The 24038-nt window shown below is 37.6% G+C and overlaps 1 protein-coding gene across 2 annotated transcripts in view; it reads right to left on the bottom strand.

Moving 5' to 3' along the window:
• Window positions 1-1222: 1222 nt before the first annotated feature.
• The window catches only part of FAR1 (fatty acyl-CoA reductase 1), a 39619-nt gene continuing 16803 nt past the window's right edge, over window positions 1223-24038 (bottom strand). Inside the window, exons 4-12 of one of the 2 annotated variants that reach the window (XM_037402337.1) lie at window positions 22472-22651; window positions 20405-20582; window positions 19314-19358; window positions 19068-19195; window positions 18537-18604; window positions 16845-17016; window positions 9888-10017; window positions 6200-6327; window positions 1223-4200 (exon numbers count right to left, since the gene is read on the bottom strand). In XM_037402337.1, coding sequence (XP_037258234.1) covers window positions 4038-4200; window positions 6200-6327; window positions 9888-10017; window positions 16845-17016; window positions 18537-18604; window positions 19068-19195; window positions 19314-19358; window positions 20405-20582; window positions 22472-22651 — 1192 coding nt within the window. In that variant the 3' untranslated portion in view covers window positions 1223-4037. The remainder of the gene's footprint in view (window positions 4201-6199; window positions 6328-9887; window positions 10018-16844; window positions 17017-18536; window positions 18605-19067; window positions 19196-19313; window positions 19359-20404; window positions 20583-22471; window positions 22652-24038) is intronic. The other variant, XM_037402338.1, reaches the window with a different exon arrangement.

Here is a 24038-nt window from a genome sequence, read left to right as displayed (position 1 = left end):
GAATACTCTAGAAGAGAGCAAGAAAACAGAATTTAAAGTGGTGAGACCTGTCAGCCTTCGCTTCTAAATTTCTGATGGTACAGCACATTAAATACACAAGCACATAACTCATATCAGCTCCACGGGAACTATTTTAGAGTTTTAGATTTACTCAAACACACAGTGAATGTCACCAGGCTGGACAAAATAAGTTGCACATACTTCAGCACAAAAAAAATGACAAACAGCAAGAATACACTTTAAAGCAATTCACTTACTTACATTTCTCCAAAACAACCACTTTGGTAACTTTTCTTCATTTGTTTAAAGTCTGCTCAGCAGATTGTGAAATATGTAACATGATGAAAATTTATACTTCCCAGCTCTGCACAGGGTTACTTCTCAGATCCAGATTACCTCTATAAACCTGTTCCTTGTTTTTGAACAACGTACGATGTAATACTGTACTATGAAGAAAGGGCAAGATGTTTAACAGCACAAGACACAGAAGGGATAACATCTTAAAACTTTTTTTTGTTCCTTGCTCCCAATTTTTAATCAACTAAAGAGACCAACAAAACCCATCTATATTTGGTAGTTTAAGTCTTAAAGTCAAGGAAAGCTTTAAAACTGGTAGACCCCTAAACCACAGCTTACAGCTCATGCATGATCTCTAGAAGTGTGCTCTTAATAAAAAGGACAAATTCATGAAATCTGAGGATTCCAAGAAATTAAGGTTAAAAAACAAAATAACAAGCCATTTTTGTGACGCACTAACTTAATGCTACCATATCAATCCTCCCCACAAAATGTAGATGCTACCAATAGCTACAGTTGCTTGCAATTCCTTAAAATGTTAATCCAAAATCTACTGCAAAACCACATGAAAAAGCACCCATCTATTTAAGTAAATTTGAAACAAATGCTACAAATAAACAGGCAAGGAGAAAACTAGCTGACATACAAGAAAGTCACCATGACCAAGCACACCTCATCATGTGTTTTGATATCACCCCATGAAGGTATAGAGTTTTGGGAGTTTTGTTTGTTGTTTTGGGGGGGGTTGATTCTGAAAGTTTTTGTTTTGCTTTTTAAAATGCAGTATTAGTCATAAACTTGATTTTCAAAGTTTCTCACAGAGGAAAGAGCATGTTCACGTATACCAAGATGACATTTGCACTATCCAGTTATTTTCCAGAAATTAACACTAATAACATGCAAAAATACAACAAACACTGTAACACCACTTTCAAGGGATCTGTTTATTTTTGGTTTACAAACAAAGGCACCCAATATTTCTGTTTATGTCTTATAAAAGCTCACAGATTCAGCATTTGTTTCCAAACACCTGTTCCTACAGCAGAGAAAAACATTACAGAAAAATGTAATTTTTTTTCCTGGTCCCAAATTTAAATACCAGTAGCTGTTAAGTGATCATGTTGTTTCAGACTGCTCTTCTTCCTATATAATTAACTGGAATACGTCCTGTAACTTGCTAGTCAGTACAGTCAGTCTAGCTTACTGTATCAAAACACATTTCCGCCGTATTTCTGATTGACATCTGTTACGTTCACACACTGGTATGAAGAACTGCAAAGAGAACAGGGTTTTGATATGGAAAAAAACCCCAGCAGTTTCACATAGAATTTCACAGACTGACAAAACTAATGTAATAAATGTGACACTGAATCTATTGTCAGTTAAATAGAATGACCGATGCATTTGTGTAAGATACCAATAGTGCACAGAAACACAGTCTCCAAAGAGGGAAAAAAATTTGGTTTCTAAATTGGCAAATGTTTAAAGAGTAGAGGTTGTATATCCTTTTGTTCAAAGTAATTCTTTTCTTCATTATTTATTCAAAAGAATATATTTCTAAGCAGTGGTTTGGACCAGAAATCATCAGTTAATTGGCTTCATAGCTCTCAGTATTAACAAATCAACATTAGAAGTATCATGTGTATAGTTATAAAAACCGAAATTCATAAGTGAATTCCTTCACAGAATCATTTTCAGAATATGACGTATCTGTCTTTTGCAAACTTCAGCCACATGCCAACATGGGACAAGGGGTGTCATTAGATAGTAGGCACCTCTGGAAAAAAAATCTACAATGCAGGAATGCTTAAGCATACTTTCAGGTCTAGTAAGATACTTGGGGAGGCAACTAGAAGTGTAATACACCTAATGTACTTAGTTTAAGTGTAACATCTTCAACCACAGAAGCCATAATTTATTTTCAGCCACAGTCAGAGGTCTCTCACACAAGGTGTGGTCCTAGACCATTTAGGCTTTTCATCACTAGCTTTATATATACACAAGTAATTTTAAAAAGGAATTACAGCTTAACTACTTACTACAGAATATTTAGCTTCGACAAGGAAGCCAGTATCTTTTCAAGATGAGATATACACCTGTGTGAAAGGTGTTCTCTTTAAAGAAAGTGTTTTCACAAGAATAGCAAAATAAGTTCTTTACATACTTAATTCAAATCAGACAAAAAACTACCAAGGGCAAGTATAATCTATCTCTTATGTAATTAAGTAATTATTTGCCTTTCCAAGCAGATTCAAGAACATATTCATCAGTATAAGCTGATTTTAATAAACAAACACTGGGCAAGGGTGGTGGTCAGTGCATCAATTAAAGGAACATTAAGGTGTTCTCAGAATTCTGTGCAACCAAAATTTAAAGGGATCTTCATGTACAGCCTTAAACAAGGATTCAATCTCTTCTTACAACCTGCTATTGTTACAGATGTTTTCCCTAGTGAAAAAAATTAACATGCATGAAACCCACATTATTTCAAGTTTAAACCTAGCAATTTCACAAGAGTTAAAAGATAGGTGGAAGAATTGTTAACATACTTTCATGTCATACTTTCATGTTGACGCATTTGCTCTGCTTGCCCCATAAAATGAGAGGTTTTACTGGGGTAGGGATGAGAAAGTGTGCTTACGCATTGGTGTTGTTCATGCATCAAAATTCATAGCTCAGATTTTAAAAAAATAATTCATGAAGTATTTGCTAACATTGCTTAGAATTTTAAAACAGGTGTATCTCTTAATGAAAGCCTATAGTTTGTCCAGCTATCACCAGTAATAGAAACAGCAACTAAGCATCATAAATTCCTTTCAAATACAATTACTTTTTGAAGTCAGAAGTGTAACAAGCAAGTGCTGGCTCTGTGTTCCCAATAAAAATCATTTTAAAAAAAAAAAAAAAACAGTCAATGACTTTATTTTTGCCCCCCTCAGGGTTACATTTCCTTTTATCTACCCAATGATAGGATCAACTCAACTTTCAGAGAAGCGGACTGTTCATGCTGACAAACACAAGTCGAATGCAGCCAGTTTTGAGCACGCAACTGAATCATTAAATGCATTCTGAAGACCAGATCAGACAAAAGGCTTTTCAGTAATTAAGGAAGGTTGAAAGATTAGGTTTTGGGCTTTCTTCTGTTGTTTTTTCTTTTTTTTTTTTAAAAAAGCAAAGTAGGCACCACTGTTGCATCTCTACCTTGAGAATAAGGGAAGAAGTGGCAAAAACTAAAGGCCAATTACAAAAGCCCCTAAACTTTTTTTTTCAGGATATCCACCATCATTTATACACTTTTGCAACTTGCAAAACCCTTTACGATTTAGAATTTTAAATAAATAGGTCTACAGCAACTAGCAACTACTAAGTCAGTATTTATCTCGCTCAATGTGAAGTAAAACTTAAAAAAAAAAAAAAATTCATGTTAAGGCAGATTTCAATCAAACACGTTCCAAATTGCACAGTTATGTTGGTCAGTGGTCTAAAAGGTTTTCCCCAGGTCAAAGAATTAAAGTTATTTAAATGCCTGTCTAATGCCAATTCAACCTGGCACTTGACCATTTTATTTTCTCTGTTTCCAGGAAGATGCACAACTAGCATTACATATACCATACTGTATATTTTGCACTCAAATTTAAGATGAAATTATGCTTTTACAAAATGTGAGATGACTACATGTTACAGGCTTTGTGCAGTTAGACCACCATGTGCATAGATGTCCTAATGCTAAATTCTCTTCTTCAGTATCTCATAGTACTGGAGGCTCTGAAGTAGGAGAGGAACTTGTAACACAGACTAACCACAAAGTACCAGATATTTCTTGCCATTTGTGATCTTGCAATAAAGATACGCCAAATCAGGATCACAAGAACTGTATTGAAGCCATAGCGTATATTCCTCAACCTAAGGGAAAACAAAAGAAATCATTAAAAGTCAAGGTACCAAGACTACCGGAAAAAAACCACTAAAAACTAACTTCTAATGTAGAATTTATCTATCCATCTCAAGATACATTATGAATGCCATTAAGTCAATGACAGACGTCAGCTGATAAGTGAAGGGCCAGACAGAGAAGGCTTTTCCATAGTTCATTGCTGAAAAGTGGAACACATGAAAACTAAGACACAGTCAGCCCTGTAGCTAACCACATGTAATTCTGCTTTATAGCTGCTTGATAAAAACCTCTTAAAGGTCATAGACATGGTAACTTACCTATGGAGGGCTGCCATCCACCCCAAAACCAAGGAAATATTTAACAGTATCAACTCCCCTCCACCCGTCCACATATTTAAAACTTCACGTATGTGTAGAAGGAATGCCAACTGATGCTGACAAAACAAAAAAATCATAGGATTTTCCAGCCACAGTGCCCAGAGTCTTCACTGCAATTTTAAACTCCTTCCTTCTCAGGGAACTATATTTAAAGATTAGGAGAAACTAAGTATCCTTTCAGGGCAACCATGACTTCTAGCAATCCTCTCACATGTAAAGACGGAAGCATCAAGACAAAAAGCAACCAGAATTTGCTCAGATTTCTCAGACACGGAGCAATCTCTTTGGTTCAGTAGAGAATGAAAATTTGTATTTCAAAGGCAGCTCTTTTTACGGAAATACTCACTGCCCTCATCTTTTTTTACAAGGCTGAGTGTTACTATAGCTAGACCTTCCTCTACATACCTTATTTGTAGAAAAAAATAGTATAAACTTCTCCATTACATAACGTAAAGCCCACATCTCAATATGCAGAAATTACACTCAGTAGCTCCCTAGAGAAGCCAGGTCCCCTACACTGCCAAATCTGGTTAATATTGAAGCAGCGGAGTTAAGAGCTAGATGGTAACAGAAGAGACCAACTTCATGCCTCAAAATAAATACATGTTAGAATCTAAACCTGTTGCAAAACAATCTACTTAGAAAACAAGAACTGCGGTCAACCTGATGCTGTTCCAGTACAAGGCTATTTCTCATGTTATTTTTTGTACAATCTTTTGTACAAAGAATAACAACTGTATAACTCCTATGCATTTTTTAACAGCATCTAAATTTAAAAAAAAAAAAACCCACAGAAGGGAACACCTCTTCAGCTATTCCCACCATAATCACAGATTATCATCTTTCAAAAGTATATTTGACATTGTAACACATCACACCAATTTACTCTACAACTGCAAATCCTTGTCTTTAGACGAATAACACAAGTAGTGAACTACACAATTTTTCTTTGTGTTATCAGGATAGCAGAGGTGAAGTCGTATTGCAGAACAAAATTAATCACTTCTCCTTCACTTTAAAGTAAAAAAGTCTACAACCAGCTTTATGAATCAGCCAATAACAAAACAAGGGCAACTGTGCCAGTAAAATTCTGGACAGTAAAGTGCATTCAAATTGGAGGAGTTAAGCCACAGAAAAAAGGGGTCACATTAGAGCACCAATATCAAAGTTTCCTGTTCTGAAGTGGGGAGTCCATGCCTGTTTACTTGCCTGGTTCAAAAGATCATATTCCCAGAAGAAACAACTATTGTTCTACTAAAATTCCTTAACCAAACAAGCCATTCTGACCTTTGTGTTACTGTGTACCTTTTTACCCTCCAAAAGATACTTGGGTAGAAAAAAAAAAAAATTAGAAACCTGGACTACTGCATACACTAGTGATCTGAGCTACAACCATAATCCCAACCTAATACTGTAACTATTAATACTGAGAGCAACAAATAAAAGATGACAGATGTCATCTGACTTCTTTAGAAAACGCTTCAGACCACTGGACTGGAACTGAACAATGGCACAGGACCTAAACAGGTACTATAAAACACAATTAAGTCATAATATGGATAAGCAAAATTTGACAAGGGCAGGAGAACACAGAAAATTTAAACAGAGGAAAACAAAAACTTATGCTTACTTATTCAAGTGTTTCCTAGCTGCAGGGAGGCCAGACATTTCTTCATTCAGCACATATTTCTTTGTTCCCATGCAGTAATTTTCCATGTACTCAGCCCAATGTAGTTGTCGAACATCAAAATTAAAGGTCTGCATAAAATAAAAGCTTTCACTGTTAGTCATCTAAAAATTCACCTGCTATATGCAGTAATTTAAAGGAAAAAAAAAATGCCTTTACACCAGATAATTCAAATGTCTTCTATGCAAAAAAGTTTCCTTGTCCTTAAATGTAAGAATGATCTAGATTTAGATTCCTTTTCTGACTCAACCAGCAGATTCTTATAGTATCTCTTCCAAATTTCAACTATTTCATGCCTTACTTTTGCTCCTCAGCAGTTATATTCTTCCCTCACTTCCAAGTGCACTGCTTTCCCACTTTGTCTGTCTGTAAGGATCTCCATTCTAGCAATGACTGGGTTTTATATTATGTTGTTTCCTTTTAAGCAATAAAACAATTCCAATGTGTTATAGAATAAACAATACTCTGTGCCAAGTTCACTGTTCAATAAATGCAGATTTTTTAGCTGTGCTTATAGTTGCACCAATATATTTTAGGAACAACCATGTGAGTATCTTCCTCAGGAGAGGAAGTTACTACAGTAAATTTACAACTCAAGGTTTTCACTGATGTATAGATTTCCTCACCTCAAGATTCTACAATAACAGCCCATTTAAGTCCCAATGAATACCAAGATTTTCCTAGGTTTTTAACTTTGCCAATTTTGTTTCAGGTAATAGAATAAGCAGGACCATTAAGGAACGAGAGACAAGTACACAGTTTCGCGCAGTGAAACCGTATTCAGCTTTAAAAGTTGTTACACATACAGTGAATTCCCAAGTCCATGCTTCCAAATAAGCTGCTTAACCGCATAGCCGGTGTGTTATATGGTGAAAAATAAACCTATTAAAGCCATTACGGTTATGAAGACAATCCCTCAGAACAAGCCTCTGTAATTTAGCATTGTTTGTAAGTTAAAGGTCAGTGTGTAGTTCCAGTTGTGATATAAAATACATACACAATTAACAGCCTTCCAGTACTGGCAAGTTATCAGAATCTCTCAATTATTTTCTGTAATATATCATCATAGCAAGAATGTAAAAAGTAAAGACAGTAAAGTTTCAACCATAATTTCAACTATTTCTTTATTGCTGTATGTACACCTTATTGGAAATCCAGCTACTTGAAAATCCTAACAGCCCAAAGCTCTGGAGTTACTTTGGTTTTGTTTTTTAAAACTTTTCCTGAATTCAGGTTGCTGGGGGGGGGAAGGGGGAAAGAGTGGAAATCTTCTCCACACAAGAATCACCGAAAGCTATTCTATTTCCTACTTCTAGAAAGTTTATTTAGAAGTTGGGCGCCTTTTCTTATTTACAGAACTAGATTCTGCAAAACGCTTGAATAGGAAAGACACTTTAAAGATCAGAAAACTGTTTCAAATGCATAAGGGAATTTGAGTCTCTTAAAACTGACTAGTGATTTTTATTCTGCTAAATATTAACCAGCAAAACTATAGCAGAAACGAAGGGCGGGGGGGGGGAAGGCAGAGATTGACCTCTGTTGCAATACTTTAACACATATAGGTATCTTCCTGTGAGTCATCGCAGGGGTGGGGAATGACTCCGTTCCATTACAGCTTCACTACTGCACAAACACATTTTGAGTAAGTTGGAAAGAATCCAGTAAGATTTGCACCACTTTTCCCTGCGATGAGGGGCAGGGAGGTGAGAATCTGGCAGCACAGGCACCCATGCAGGAATCAGATAGTTTTGGTCAATACTAGCCACTAGGGCAAACCAGCTAGGCTCATCCAGGTTGTATTGGGTTTGAGTGGCAAGGTTGTGGTAGCAGGGGGAGCTACAGGGGTGGCTTCTGAGAAGCTACTAGAAGCTTCCCCCCATATCCAATAGAGCCAATGCCTGCCAGCTCCAAGATGGACTTGCTGCTGGCCAAAGCTGAGCCCTTCAGCAACAGTGGTGGTGTCTCTAGGATAGCGTAATTAAGAAGGGAAAAAAGAAAACTGTGGTACTGCAGCCAGAGAGGGGAATGTGAATATGTGAGAGCAACAACCCTGCAGCCCCCCAGGTCAGTGCGGAAGGAGGGGCAGGAGGGGCTCCAGGCACCGGAGCAGAGATTCCCCGGCAGCCCGTGGTGAAGCCCACGGTGAGGCAGGCTGTGCCCTCAGCCCACGCAGGTTAATGTGGGGCAGATCCCCACCTGCAGCTCATGGAGACCCCCCGCTGGAGCAGGTGGGTGCCCAAAGGAGGCTGTGACCCCGTGGGCAGCCTGTGCTGGAGCAGCTGCAGGCAGGACCTGTGGCCCCATGGGGAGAGGAGCCCAGGCTGGAGCAGGTTTGCTGGCAGGACGTGTGACCCTGCGGGGGACCCAGGCTGGGGCAGGGTGTGAAGAACTGAAGCCCGTGGGAAGGACCCATGTTGGAGAAGTTTGTGGAGAGCTGTCCTGTGGGACCCCACACTGGAGCAGGGCAGTGAGGAACCCTCCCCCTGAGGAAGAAGGAACAGCAGAGACATGTGATGGACTGACTGCAACTCCCACTCCCCAGCCCCCTGTGTCACTTGGGGGAAGAGGTAGAGAAATCATGAGTAAAGTTAAGCTTGGGAAGCAGGGAGAGGTGGAGGAAGGAGTTTTTAAGGCTTAGGTTTATTTCTCATTACCCTACTCTGATTTAATTGGTAATAAACGATATCAATTTCTCCAAAGAGAGTCTCTTTTACTCATGACTGTAATTGGTGAGTGATCTCTTCCTGTCCTTATCTTGATCCATGACCCTCTACTTACATTTTCCCTCCCATGCCCAGTGAGGAGGGGAGTGACAAAGCAGCTCCAGTGGGCACCTGGCATCCAGCCAGGATCAACCCACCACACAAGTATTTCTGTTAGTTTGGGACTGGTAAAATAGAGCACCAAAATAAAGGCTCACGGATAGTCAACAGCACATAGTGGGAAGCCTAAGATTTTTCCTTTGAGCTCTTTCATTTACTCTTACTCAGACCCTGCACTCAACACTTTTCCTTCTTCCTCACTGATCTTCAGGACTTCTGTGTCATCCTGCTTCTGTTACACTTTCCCCCCTGCATGGGGCAATTTTAGTCACACAGCAAGAGTGCACTTCAGAAAGAAGCGAGAGAAGTTACACTTGCATTTCTTTAGATACATGTGACTGACCAGAGCACGAGAAGAGTATATAAAAGCTTACTAGTTTAAAAACAAGCAAAAAAGTCTTTCAAAAATCCACCTCCCGTTCCTCAGAAAAGAGACACCAGTCAAGTAGTAAATCCTTGTTTTATTCATGACTTAGGGAAAACCCTAACAGCTTGGCCACTTGGTTGATCTATGACCAACACCGGATCACGTGATCTGGCCACTCTGAAGACAGTCACCTTTTACATCAGGCCTCCTTCCAAGGGGTCCTGCCCTTCCTCATGTCTGATCAAATCAATGAGCTATAACTTACAACACAGCCCTGGCACAACTGAAAGGATGCGACAGGAATCTCTGGTGCTGAGTTAGTACTAGGATTAGCTCCACATGATAGTAAGCAGCATCACCAGCTCATGTCCTTACTCAGTCTTGAATAAAGGGGCTTATATTTCACTTTCAGTCCCCATGCCCACATCACACAGCTACTTGCCTTTTTGTCTTCAGGGTTTAGCTGGTTCATTAGCATAGTCATATTTTCAGTATTCCAGATCCAAGAATTGCTTGTAAAGTATTCTAATACCATCATGGCCTTATGAAGACGTGTTATTGTTTTCATCATCCTACAGTCCAAGGCATGGAATGTACAGGTTACAGTGGTAAAGATTAGTTCAAACAAGACAGTAAGATTTTGAGGTTTTTAACCCTTCAACCCCACACCCCTATGTTAACATATCCCACCTCGCTCTGCATGTTATATTAGATCAATAGGGTATTTCTGCATATTATTAAAGGGGACTGTGGCTGTCCAACCTTTATATAGAATCAGAAATTATAGGACAGTCCTTTTTTCCTAATCCTACTTCCCAGTGCAACCATAAGTTATAATCTCTTATCTTTTTTAGTGAAAAAACCCCATTGTCTTCTGTTGGTAACTCTTTGTTCAGGACAAACACAGAACACTTTTCCACATACTGGAGTATCTAGCTGTTCTGAACAACACAACTTGACAAGAGAGTCAAATTGCACAGTGCAGAACATACACACCCAACAACTTTAAGCAAGGGAGTAAGTTCCCCGATCTTCCTGCACACTGTGCAAGACACCAGATCTCTGTAATAAAACTGGTTTACTATGGTGACTAAAAGATCAAGGCTTAAAACCACCAGAAATATGGCTTAGCCCATTATCCCTACTGCTTTTGCAAAGGGCAGGAAAATATTTAAGGGCATAGAAAGACCATAGTAGATCCTGCCAAGTTAAGTGATTAGTTCCATGCTACTTCCAAATATGCAGAAATAACCTTCCATCATCCCTTAATACGCCAAGGAAGCAACTCTACAAAACCATAACCTGGAGTATGGAGAAACTATGTTATAAGGATCAATTTGGGCAAGTTTCTCTCCCAGACTATCTGAAGTGGACCCCAAAAAAATGCAAGTTATCCAGAATCAAAGTTCCCACATTCATGACAAGAAAATTGTTTCAAATTACTACTGCTAGCACTGTAACACCCAATATTATTAAGTAGTAACTAGTACCACATAACCTAATGTTAAATTTCTGCTTTGGGTGCTCAAGGTATTTCCATCTTTCAGAACTGCTTCCAAATTGATCCTTATAGCAGCCCACACTGATCATTTTAAGTAGAGGGAGGAGCAGAACAACCCAGCGCTAACTGGAAATGGTTTGCACAGTCAGTTATGTTTAATGAAGTTCATAGAAGCAATAAAAAACACTGATTTTTCTCTGAAAGCTGCTTTAGATGCATTCCTACTTGTAAAAGGGATACAGCATATTGTCCCAGAAACTCTTCTAAAGAAAGTATTTTGCACCACATTAGTGTCATTAATGGCTGCCATCTCAGTAGCTAAGGAAATACCAAAATTGCCTCTTTCACCTCATGAAATGGAGTAATACAAATTGCAGACACCGTTGAAAAAGTAAGAGTATCTCTAAAGCACAAAAAGCACAAATATTTTTCCTTGAACCCCACAGGAACCTATCTGCTGAGTAATTCAGAGTTGTATTCCAATCTTAGACCACCAATAGATGTTTCTAGATGCTTTCAAACACCTGTTTATAAGTTTCACCAGTTGGGCAAGGTGGTTCAGGTCAGCTCCCACTGTTGCCACAGTCCCTCTGATTCACAAATAGGAATGCAGACCATGCATCCAAACACATCCTGTGCTAACAGGACTGAACGGAACACAAAAAAAACCCAGTATCATTTCAGTGGGGAAAAAAAAAAAAAAAAAAAAAAAAATATCAGGAAAGAACTTGAAACTTGGAAAACAAAGATCTCACTGGTCAGATAAGCCACAAAGGCCTCATAGCAAAACGGTCTGGATAAAAAATAGTGCCAAACAGAACACGGTGGCTAAGTACTTAAGATTTTTTGCAGAGGCCTATCTATTGATGTCTTAAGATTATTTAACTTAGTTGACTTGCCCTTTTGTGCCTCCTCAGTTCATGTTCTTACACTAAGCTGGGACAGCAGCTGAGTTTTAGTTAGGGTGCTTAGACTGCTACAGTTTACAAAAACTTGAACCCCTGCAAAATACTAAACGATGCAAATGAATATCTGATTTGACAAGTATAGACTTTGAGCTTATTGCTGGCTACTGACATCGGTTTTCACTCTTCTCTCTAATGAAACACGAAACTACATTTAAACTAATGTTATCCCAATTTGGGGTAACACTAATGTAGACTAACCTCTGCTGGGGATCTTGCTGTCTCTACTTATAGATATGATTTTAAAGCATAGCTAAGCTAATTAAAAAAAAAAATAAATCAAGTGGCTGAAAAGAGTTGTTCTACCTCAGCTCCAGACTTCTTCCCCTCCCTCCAACTCAAAATTGGATTTAGTGACTGACCACAGAACCACCTGATTAAATTCATCACTCATCAGTTGTTTTTTTTCTTTGTAGGGCTAGTTTCTTATGTATCAGCCAAAATAATTGTCTTCACATCCTCTCAATTGCTAGATTCATTAAAGTTTGCAGAAGACTACCAACTTTCTTGGTGACAGCTTGTCAGTTTGCACTAAATCAACCTGAAACTACCTTTTTTTTTTTTTTTTTTTAAGAAGAAAAGGTATGCTGACAGCCTCTCAGAGAAGTCAGCAATGAGTGTCATTTAGTAGACACTTGTGCAGCTCTGGCAGACTATGTTCTGTAACTCCAATGGCACCATCCAGCAAATGGGAATACACCCGTGACTCAAAAAAGATCATGAATACACATAATGGAACTTTATCTCTCAACCTGAAGTTTTGAAATATATACTTCATAGGTTGTTCCACAGATAGCCATTGGTTACAAGTCATAAATACCAAAGCCATATATAATCATTCAGTACATCAAGTATCGCATCAGACCTTCTTCATAAGCTGAAGACAGAAAAGAAGTCAGACCTGCTGATCATCATAAACAACTGAACAGTCACCAAATCAGTGTGACAGCATGCAAGACTTTCACCTAGATACCAAGCAGAATTTTGCTTCTACTAGGCCATCCTTACTGCCACTATAACACAAAATATATTACAACAGTTTGGGAAACACATGACAGGAATCAAAAATTTTAAGCAAGAGTAAATTATCTGTAAGTTTGGTGGGCATGTTTCCATAGCAGACAATTGAAAGTGACCTGGCTTAAGGCTGTGACTGCATTTTTAAGAGGTCTTACACACAACTATTGTCTCCAAGCTAAAAACAGTTCTGATGCTAAATACAGACTGATCCTTCAGTGGATCTATAGGCTGCCAAACTGCAAGTGTCTGCATAAGCATTAGATATAGTTAATTACATACTTTTTTAAAGATTCCTCTAAAACACATAGAACAAGCTTTCAGATTTGTCTTTGTTCAGGTTTTCATTTTGACTGTAAATTTTGAAGTGTAAGACATACTACTGGTATTCTTATCTTTCCGGCATCTCTGTGCACAACTTACAAGTGCTTCCAAGAGGAAAACTCACATTAATCTATTCAACAAAAATGTACTGTACTCTCTACTCATTTCTGGTTTGTAAGACAGGAACTACATGAAAGGTGCTTTATATTAAGTTTTAAGCAGTTTTAAATTGAAGTGATAGATATGAAATTATGTCCTTTACATCCTCCCTACATACACCAACCACACCTTCCCTTTAACTTTATAAGAAGCAGTAACAGAAAATTAATTGCTGGAGAAAACCCTGAATTACTACTTGAAATATGTCATGTCACATTCTGTAATTGGAAAGACCTGCTGGGTTTGTATTTTAAAAGGCTTTAAGATTTCAAATACACTGAATTCTTTCTAAATAATGTATGGTTCTGTTGTGCTAAGTTACAAGAGAGAACTACGCCTTATATGAAAGTTAGACAATTAATAAGCTTTGTTACACAACTAACTATATATGGCAAGTTACTGACAACGCTATCCTTAAACTCAGATGCTAAAGATTATCACCGCTATTTATGTAGTTCCACAATGCTGTAATAGTCTTAAGTATTTAGTATAAAATATTAAATCTTCATTATGTCAATCTTTATTGTACATGCTCTATAAAATCTGGAAGACATATTATATACATTATTTCTTACTTTAACTGTTAATGTTATCAAAAACCTGTTCAATTCAAGAGCCTTAAGCTAGATGCAAAACCAGCAAAAAGATTTCCATCTCAGTAAAAACATTGCTTCCGCAAGCGAGATGCAAATGATTTCATATTGCAGGAAAATGTCAGCAGGTAAGTTTCCAGAAAATTCCTGAACAGGAAGGTATTTTTTTAAATTATTATTGTAAACATAATCCTTTAATTCTGAAGGGTCATAGGCCTGATCTATCTCTGCCACTTGCTAAAAATGTCTCATTCAGTCGCAGTGCAATATCCTGACACTATGACATGTAACATGAGTGAAGTTACATTTCTGTGTAGGTTCAATTGCTCAATAGTTTTTCCTACATTGTATGCAATAAAGACCTCAGAAGTGTATTCAGACTCAGCACAGAGTGGCCAGGCTATTGACTACATGTAGTCGAATTAGCACAGTATTTGAATTTTCTTGTGCTGGTTTTATTATAATGCTCAAGTTTTTTTCTGCTAAATCGTGGTGGGAAAGGTCACATTTTAGATTAAGCCATCCCTTCTTCACTCACAACAGCATTATATTGAGTTTAATAATTTCCAATAAAGTTTCCAAGGCTTCAGAAGTTTCCTAGTACATGCTGCCTGGTAATTACAACCATCCTGTCAACTGGACAGAACGGCAACAGGAACAGCAGTGCATTCCTATACCATGACTGTCTTCAGTCCATCAGTTAAAGCAGCTTTCAAAGTACTTTGAACCAGAAGACCGGAGAAGTGGCAGAGTAAAAATCTGTCTCAAGTTTCTTCTATTATTAAACAACACACGAAGCACATATAGGATTTAACACTGCATGCCTTGCTTGCATCTATATATTTATTTGCTTCTACTGCTCCTATTGCAGGCTCCCACTTTTTAAATGCTTCAAAAAAAAAGAGCACTATATAATGAAAGTTATATTCCTATAAGTGGGCTGGGTATCAAACTTAAAAGCTTTTCTTTCAAGTGCATTTGAGTAACCTTGGTGACTGAACAATTGCTAGTTTTAGTTCCATCTCCCATCTTTCCTCCAAAGTAGAAATCTTGTGCATGATAGGAAACTCACCCACCCACTGTTATAGTAGACTAATTAGGAATACTTGTATCAGTAATACTTCACAGGCTAGAAAATACATATTTAACATCACCAACTGTACTAGTACTGATTAAAGTTCTAAATTCCATCTTCAGACATCAAGAAAGTCCGGGAAAAGCAAACACAGGATTCAACATTCCCAATGTTACAATATAAAACTGCTAAGAGTCTTCTAAACAACATGATTATTCACAGTGTTGTTTTACACCCACTGGTCAAATTCTTAAAAGACTAGACAACTTTTAAAGACTGACAAGATTCTGGCAGCACAACTCCCTAACCATTTGAAAGACAGCAGGTTGGCATTTATAGTATAACCATTTTTAGTGAGTGATGAAATCTTCACATCTGTCAGGGAATTTCTACCATTTTTTATTAATAACATTGCAAAAGAACGTAAAAGCTAGGAACGTACTCAATACCTTCTTTTGATCTGAAGAGCTTACATTTTTAATGTGGGAAGATTACCCCACAGGCACAGTCTCCTGTCACTACTGTTGCTGTATTACACTACTGAATAACTGAACCCAAGGTAGTTCAGAACTTTTCTCCTACAAACCACTCACATGGCTTCCTTCTAGTGATGCAGTGCCAAGTCTGTTACAGAACTCTTCCCCTCCTGGTAAGACAGACCTAGACTACAGGACACTTGTCTTAATACACTGTCACCACAGTGGAGATTTTATAGAGCCCGAACACAAATACTTTCAAAAATCTAATACATGCAATGAGTTAAGACCATATGGCTTGGTAAATCTGAAAAATTGAAGTGATGTCTTATACTTCTACATAATTGAGTTTAGCCTATTTAGCAGAGCTATGCCATTTTCACCACTTAAGTTGTTAAGAAGATACTAGTGTAAATATTATAAACTGAATGGAATGTTGAGATAATACAACTTGATCTGATATGTTGGTTTGTATCATCTACAGAATAACCCACAATTATTAACTCCATCTCCCATTCCACTTTCAATTTATAATGGCAACAATAATCTTAATGCAAGCCACTTCCTAGAGTTTAATGACCAACTAGGATTCTGATCAGAGACATATCCTGTACAGCAGCATTGAGCCAGTCATTAATCTCTTCAAAATGTAGCCACTGGGTTGTTACTGCTTATAGTTAGTACATCTAGGTAATGCCCATGCCATGTCTTCTTCGTAAGTCTCCACCACCTCACCAGCAAGGTATTTTTAGCCCTGTCCTCCTTTTTATGTTTATCCTTTAGCCCTGTCCTCCTCTATTATGGTTTTTGACCTGTCAATCTAAGCGAAAGATCATGCAAAAAAATGCAGGCATTGTAGGGCTGACTGCAGTCCAATATTGACATAAGAGGGAGCTGGACTGTAAACTACAGTTAGGGTGCCTTACTGCACTTTCTAATGGATTTATCTTGAGATACAAATTAACGAGGTGTCTTGTAGGAAAAAATAAGGATCAATATATTGAGTATTTATTATTCAAGAACAAACATCACTTGCTAGACCTTTTAATTCTGTTTGACTACTCAAACACCCAAACTATCTAACAAAAACATCCCCACTTCTGCTAGAAAGTTCAAAGTCACTCTGAATTCAAGGACCTGCTCTCAGGGAAAAAAGCAAGCTGAGTTTTAGTCATAAAGCATTCAGGGGAAGAAAAAAAATTTGAAATAATCAATATATATATCATAGTGTAAGCATAGCTTTGTTTAAAAGTCAGAGGAACAGGCAAGACAGAGCTAGTCACCATTACCTTGGGCTTCTTCCAGTAATCCTGAGGTAGATATCATACAGGAATGCTGGGGCCTTATGGCTTACAGCAATCCAGTAATGATATAAAAGGTGATTGGAAGTTAGATTTACATTGGGCCGTCTGAAGGCCTGTTCGAGAGGATTCCTCTTGAAAGTAGAAATTACATGGTATTCTGAGAAAGAGAAGTTGCGTAACAGCTTTGATAATAACCATGTAAGATTTAATGGTTTTCAAAATACATTACAGCATACAGTATGTTATTTAAATATCCACCCTAACTTTTCTACAATCCACAGAAACTAAAACAATGTCATAAGCTTTTAACCTAGAATACTGTTAAACTGGTTATTATAATTAAGAGGTCTTTCATGCCTTCCCCTTCAGTATCACATTTTATTGTAGCTTCTCTCTTTCTTTTCCTCTTCCCTACCTTAGAAATTGTTGGTTTCAAAAATTCACAGCAACTTCAGTTTATACAGCGTGTAAAGCTATTTAAATAGTCATCTATATTTCATGAAGAATGCTATTCTGATCTCGTGTGAGGAATAATTTAAGAATAGACTGAGGACTCCACAAGCATCTGAAGTGCATTTCAAATTACATTTTTAAACAACTTATCCATATTTAAGCATTATGAAAAAAGCTATTAGGATGGGACTCCTGCTAACACCTGAAAATGCTGTACACGACAGTTATGCAAAATCAGTGTCTTAAAAAGTTACGTACAAATTCACCTCTCCTTTTAATAATCTCTCATAATTTTATGCTGTTTATAGACAGTATTTAAATATCCAATTCGCACTAGAATATTAATAAAGTCAGCAATTTTCCAAGTTTGGCTGAAGCAAAAAGGTTTATAAATTCAGATACATATAAAATAGGCAAAGTGAAATAAAAAGCATGAAAAAAGTAGTGAAGAAAAATATAATAGATTTAAGTATTAAAGTTAACAGAGAAAAAATATAATCCGAGTTTAAGGATTCTATTTCTAAAAAACTGAAGGCAAATGAAACAGCTTCACCACACCAGCCAGCTTGTATTGCTGTTTATAACAAACACTATTACAAAGCTTTTGGCATGTGGGTTACATGCTATCTAGTCAGGATACCTAGGAGTTGAAAATAGATGGCCATACTTTTTTAAAGATTACTTTTCCCTGTACGTGAATAGTTGAAGTCTCATTTAGCTATCTGAAGATTATGAGAGTAACCTCAACCAACAGTTAACTTAAGCCAAACATAAAGCAAAACTATTACCATACCTCTCAGTTATGCAGATGTACAAAACATCTAATTGTGGGCTATTTATCCATATGTATTTAGTAATTAGTTGGCATTAAACCCAACATGACTACTGCTCCTCTGAGCAATGCTTTTCTCCGTGCACTACCCAAACTCTGCAGATTAGGTCATGGCAGCAAACAGAAAAATCAGTTCTCCCATAAAGTTATAATGGAATTTAAAAAAACAACATGCAGAACAAAATGAAACTGTGAAAATGCTACAAGGGGAGAAAACTAGCAATGGAAGTTAATGAAAAAGCACAATACACTGCAAAATTGAGAGGTATGGCTATTATACTAGTTTCAACAATGGAAATACAACATGATCTACTGATTATACCCTGTCCTTTTATTATTGGACCTTATTTTCCTATTAAAGTCTATTAAAAAAAAAAAGAAACATGGCATACCAACTTCACCCCAATGGAAAGGATTGGTGCCACCTGTTGTACAGTTATATACCATGACATTTCTTGGTCTGGGCAGGGGAGAAAAGACCAAAGAGCAAGTTAGAAAACAACCTTTTAAAAACAGACAAAATACCCAAACTTATTCTTTCCCTCAACAGCATCATTTACATAAAGCAGAAAGCATCAATCTCATGTCAGATTTCTTGCTTTCTATGCTACCTTCCAGTCTTTTTCTCCTTCTTTAACTATTATATTTCTCTTCTTCCAGAGAAGGCATCACCTACATAATCGTAGATTGTATTCATTACAAGACCCAGGAAGGAATTTTCAGGCATAGCTTCTACAACAGTATCAGTAGGTGATGTCTTCCTCTTTGGCATAAGGAAGTTACTGTGAAGGACTAACACTGTTGAAACTTTGAATTCCTTTGTCCTGGGGGAATAGCAGGACACCGATTAGAAATTCAATAGAAGACTAACTTATTAAAATACAAAATAAAATTTCAAAATACTTCGTACTCTCTATTGTCACCTGTTATACCTATTAACTCCAGAATACCAGGCTGCAGCCAGCGTCGTATTGACAACAACATCTACTGGAACAAGATCTGCTACTGCATTGTTGGAAGCTCTCATTGTTCGAAGAATTCCTTTTCCTGCCTTAAAAAACAGAAAAAAAAAAGAAAAAAAAAAGACAGAAGAGCCACCAGTGAAACATACAAAGCTTTGCTGCCTTCTGAAGGAGCTAAAAAAAAATAAAAGTGTATTTATTACTTACAGCAATGAAGAGACCACTAGGTCCATTGAAGTTATCAATCCATCCCTATTACGAACAGGGGGGAGGGAAAAGATCTGGTTAGAATATACTGAAGTTGGCATTTTCAAGTGAAAATTTCAAGTTTCTACAAGTGTAAGGAGTAGAGGGAAAAGAGAATAAAGAAAAATATATTAAATTTCCAAGCCTCTAAATTAAGTTCTTCCATATCAAAATCTAGTGATGTAACAAGCTGCTATGATTCAGACGAGATCTACCTATAGATCCACTGGTCTTTCCAGTGACATGCTAGGTTGCTTATTTCTTGGTGAATAAAATGCAGAGCATTTTCTGTATAAGTTTATACGCATTTATACACGTTTATAATCAGTATTCAAGTTCACAAGTATTTTTAGACTAGCTTCTAGCAACTTGAAGACGACAGGTTAGCAGCTTTGCCATCGATTATTCTTTCATTTTTCAAACTGAAGACGTTCTTGCTCAACTTTAATGACAGTATTTAGACACTATATACTTATGGCTTGACATGTACATTATACATACTAAAAAGGTACGCAAAGTCAATTATATGGATTTTAAGAGCTTGAGGGATATTCAGTCTTGAACTGGAGAAGCTATCCTGACGCCAATCTCCCATATAGGAAGCATACAGTATACAGCACATGGAACCTATGGCATCCTCTGCAAAGCTTACAGGGTTAGACTACCAGTGAAGCCAAAACAACTTCATGTCCTGCAGTCCCCAGTTTTCTTAGTCACCCTTTGCAGTTACTGACATAACAAAGCATCTTGAAGAGGGAAAAACAGATGAAGATACACAGAACCGTGAAGTAAAAATCTAATTATTTTGTGTGTGAAACAGTATCTCCCATTGTGATAAGTGTCTTATTCTGCAATTAGAAGTAGTTTACCCCTAAATTTCACACAAAGAATACCATATTTGATAACTTTTGTATCTGTTGTTATTCAGCAGCAACCAAGCCACAACTTCATAGTCTAAAAGGTTTTCCTCTACAAAGGTCACTAGATAAAAAGGTTGTCAGTATATACTACAGTTTACAGGCAAGATGGTCAGTGAAAACTCAGTAACTTACAGGAAAAGGCTCCTTCCAGCTAGCACCAACAATAGATGGCCTTATAATAGCTGTGTTTAATTTTGCACCTTCTTGTTGTACTACATATTCGGCTAAGGCTTTTGTATATGTGTAAGTATTAGGTCTGTCGCCTATCAGTTTAGGAGTAATATCATTCACTAGGCCATCATCCATCCACCTAAAGAAACAAAATAAAAGGCAAGTGTAAATTACTGCATGCTGCTTCACTGGGTTGGAGGGGGAGGGGAGGAATGTGAATTGGATTGTTACTATGATTTTTTTTTCCCCCCTTTAAAGGAAATGGGATACAGACTGAAATGAAAACCAGTTTCTCAGTAAAAGAGAGGACTGTACATTCAGTGTCCACTGAAAAGAAGGATACTGGTATTTATTTATTACACACTAACTACACAGCTAGTGATACATTCCTTTACAACAATCCTAATTTTATCAACTAAGTTCTGAAACGAAGTGCAGACACAGCAAGTTAGTCTTTTTTAACACAGACACACCACTTCTCAGTTAGCACTGTCATATGGAAAATGGTGCTACTGCAAAGAAGTCCCAGCTGCATTACAAGCATCACCTCCACCTTTGTGGTGTTAAGCAATCACACACCACCTCTGCAGCAAGCTGGTGACCAGTTTCTCTCCTTTAATTAAGTTCTGCAACTTCACCTTGCATCTCGATTCATTCAGCAGTTTGTGTTCAAAATGATAATAACCTTCAGTCATAGCAGCCAAGCACAACAGGGATGTGCCTCCAACTATTGCTATTTTAGTGTTCTCCACTTCAAAACACGACTTGGATTTTATTTGGTTCAGTCACGCAACATCTTAGCCACACAAATAGAATTTAGCCAACGTCGTTCTTCACCAATGTTCTGTTCAATCAAAGCTAACATGCATCAGATGCCCTTCATGAAATTACCCAGGGCAGGAAGAGGAGTACTAAAGCCCAGATAGGGACACAAATCTGTTTCTATGTCTGTCAGCTGTTGGCTAAAGAGATGACTTGTAAAAATTTACAAAAGCCTTCTCTCATTGCCATGAATTCTGAAACACAGAGAGCTGGTCCATGCCCAAACCAAGCAATTTAAGTTATACTTAATCTGCTTGTGAAAAGAAAAGACAGACAAAAATATGACTATTTCTGAATACCTAATTTGAAGTCAAAATTATTTTTAAAAGTTTGGCTCCATGTGCATTCTAGGTAGAAAGTAACTCAATTGTTTTTAATGTTAGCGTTCTTCCTTCTATAATAACAAGTTGAAGAAGGTATTTTACTTTTTTTTTTTTAGTTCCATAGTTCTACTACAAGGCATGGTATTTTGTATGACAGGGGAGAAGGGAGAGTGATTTAGAGTTGAGATTATAATTTATTGCATTACACTTCACTTATCCCATATATGCCACCTGTTCAAGTTCAGGCTTGACAGTTACTAAATAAGACCTTAGGGCAACTAATATACACAGAAAATAATACAGAATGCATGATTCCCCCCCCCCCAGTAATGCCCAATTCAAGACTAAAAAGCTACAGAAGACATATTTTTTTTTTATGTCTGTGTTCTCTGAATACCCAACAGAACCATTTCTCCAGTTGTGTTTAAGCAGCTAAGTAATATTTCAGTACCTCAGTCTGATTTTGCAATGGCATTTAGGTGCATGTAGTAGAGCCTGCTGTTAAAAGGGACTCTCTTGGTTTTACCCCTTTCCGTTCCAATACCAGTGCTAGCGCACTCGTAACAGTACAGCTTTGTTTTTAATAGCTCCTGATTCGACTCATCATGCAGCTGAAAAACTGTCACCCTCAGCACATAGGAGGCATCATGAGTAGATATGAGCACTCCCTCCTTTGGTACCACTTCATACTTAGCTCAGTTTCAAGTGACCATAAAACTCTAACCCATCACCTTTACAGAAAAAAGGAAAGTGTCAGCCATGCTGTCAGGCTCACAGGACAGCATAAGCCAACTTCTTCATGTTTCAGGTTCCTAACTGTTCTTTGGTACTTTGTTCCTAGGTTACAGATTACTGAAGTAGCTTCATTAAACATAACACATACTCAAGAGAATCTATCAGTTTCTTGGGATCAACAGGAGGTGGATAAACTACTTCCTCAATCTGTTTTCGATTGCAGTATGCATAGGCGGTCGAAACGTGCATGAACACTTCCAGATTCTTCATTTGCTGTGCCAAGAAGAGGAGCTGTTGTGTGGCAGTCACATTTAACTGAACAGCATCTCTGTTGATGATTAAACAGAAATTTGATTAGCAGAAAGCAAGCAAAAAGAAATAACTAGTCAGTTCACTCCTCCATGAATTCCAATTCACTGCCTCCGTGATACGTATATAAAGTATTCCTAACACTCCACCCTCCCAAAAAAGCAGAATGGACAGTGCCCTGACTTTCTGCTTAGAGCAATATCCCACAGTCTTCACACAGATGATCTCTCAATCTTCAAGATAAACTTCCTACGTTTTACCCTGTTCTTATTGGAATCATCATGCTCCCTTACTAGAGTGGGAAAGTCAGTATACCTTTGACCTCCCCAAGCTAAATCCCAATCCTACATTTTTCATAAAACGTGAGAAAGAAATAATGTAAAACGCAACACCTAGCTGCCACACAAGATGCATTTCCGAACCTCCTAGTTCAAGTAGTTAGGTCAACAACCCAGAAGGAAGGCTTAGAGGGCTAGCAAGTTGGAGCCTGGCATCTTCTTGCAGAACAGCACAAGAGGATTACAGGAAGGGGAGAGGCCAGGAGGAAAACAAACCACCAAGGATGCCACTTTCATCCTTGAACTTCACTGCTTCTCATTAAGACAGAGTCCTTAAGACCACTGTAGGAAAGTGGGTATCTCTACAGTTCCCACCATAATACAGCTTAATGACCAACTATGATTATTTTATATAATTCAGATATTCTCTCCAGCCTATAAAACTTACTATGGGCACTAGTTTTCTTGTACACCATGTACTAATCAATCTAAGTTTCAAGAATACAGCTAAATAAAGCTTTATCAAAGTCCTTGCAAAAGTATTACATTAGCAACAACAACAAAAAATCTTCCACTCCCCCAAACAACTACTAAGTTTAAGACTGCTTTATGACACATTGCTGAAGCATTAGGGGCACAAAAGAGGGGGACTGATATCCTAGAGCAATTAACATCAATGAAAAATTTTACTTCTGAATACATTATTAGCTTGGGAGTTTTTAGATAGAAGTATTGTTCTCACACTTTACTGCCTCATTTGAGAAAATAAAAGAGTTCATAATCAAAGCTGTGTGCACCACTAAGATACAGAAGTGTATCGCAAGTACTTATCAGGAGAAGTTCCAAAACAAGCCCAAGCATTTTACTTTCTTGACTTTATTCCTACCACTGGCCCAAGCCAAGTATTTTGAACTTTATGTTAGTTATTCCTGTTAAATATCTGATGAAGGCCCCTCTAAGCAGTCTTCGTATTTGTAAGGTTCCTCTAATGATTCCAGCACATCTGTTAGGAAAGAGTTGAGGCCAGAGCATTTAAGGAACACATTTTCTGTTTTGCTAGAAAACATACTGGGCCTGCCAAGGAAGCAGGAACTACCAGAGGCTTTTTGTACCAAGACCCCATTCCAC

The sequence above is a fragment of the Falco rusticolus genome, chromosome 10, assembly GCF_015220075.1.
Source record: "Falco rusticolus isolate bFalRus1 chromosome 10, bFalRus1.pri, whole genome shotgun sequence".
NCBI lineage: Eukaryota > Metazoa > Chordata > Aves > Falconiformes > Falconidae > Falco > Falco rusticolus.
This window is presented reverse-complemented; position numbering and strand designations above follow the sequence as displayed.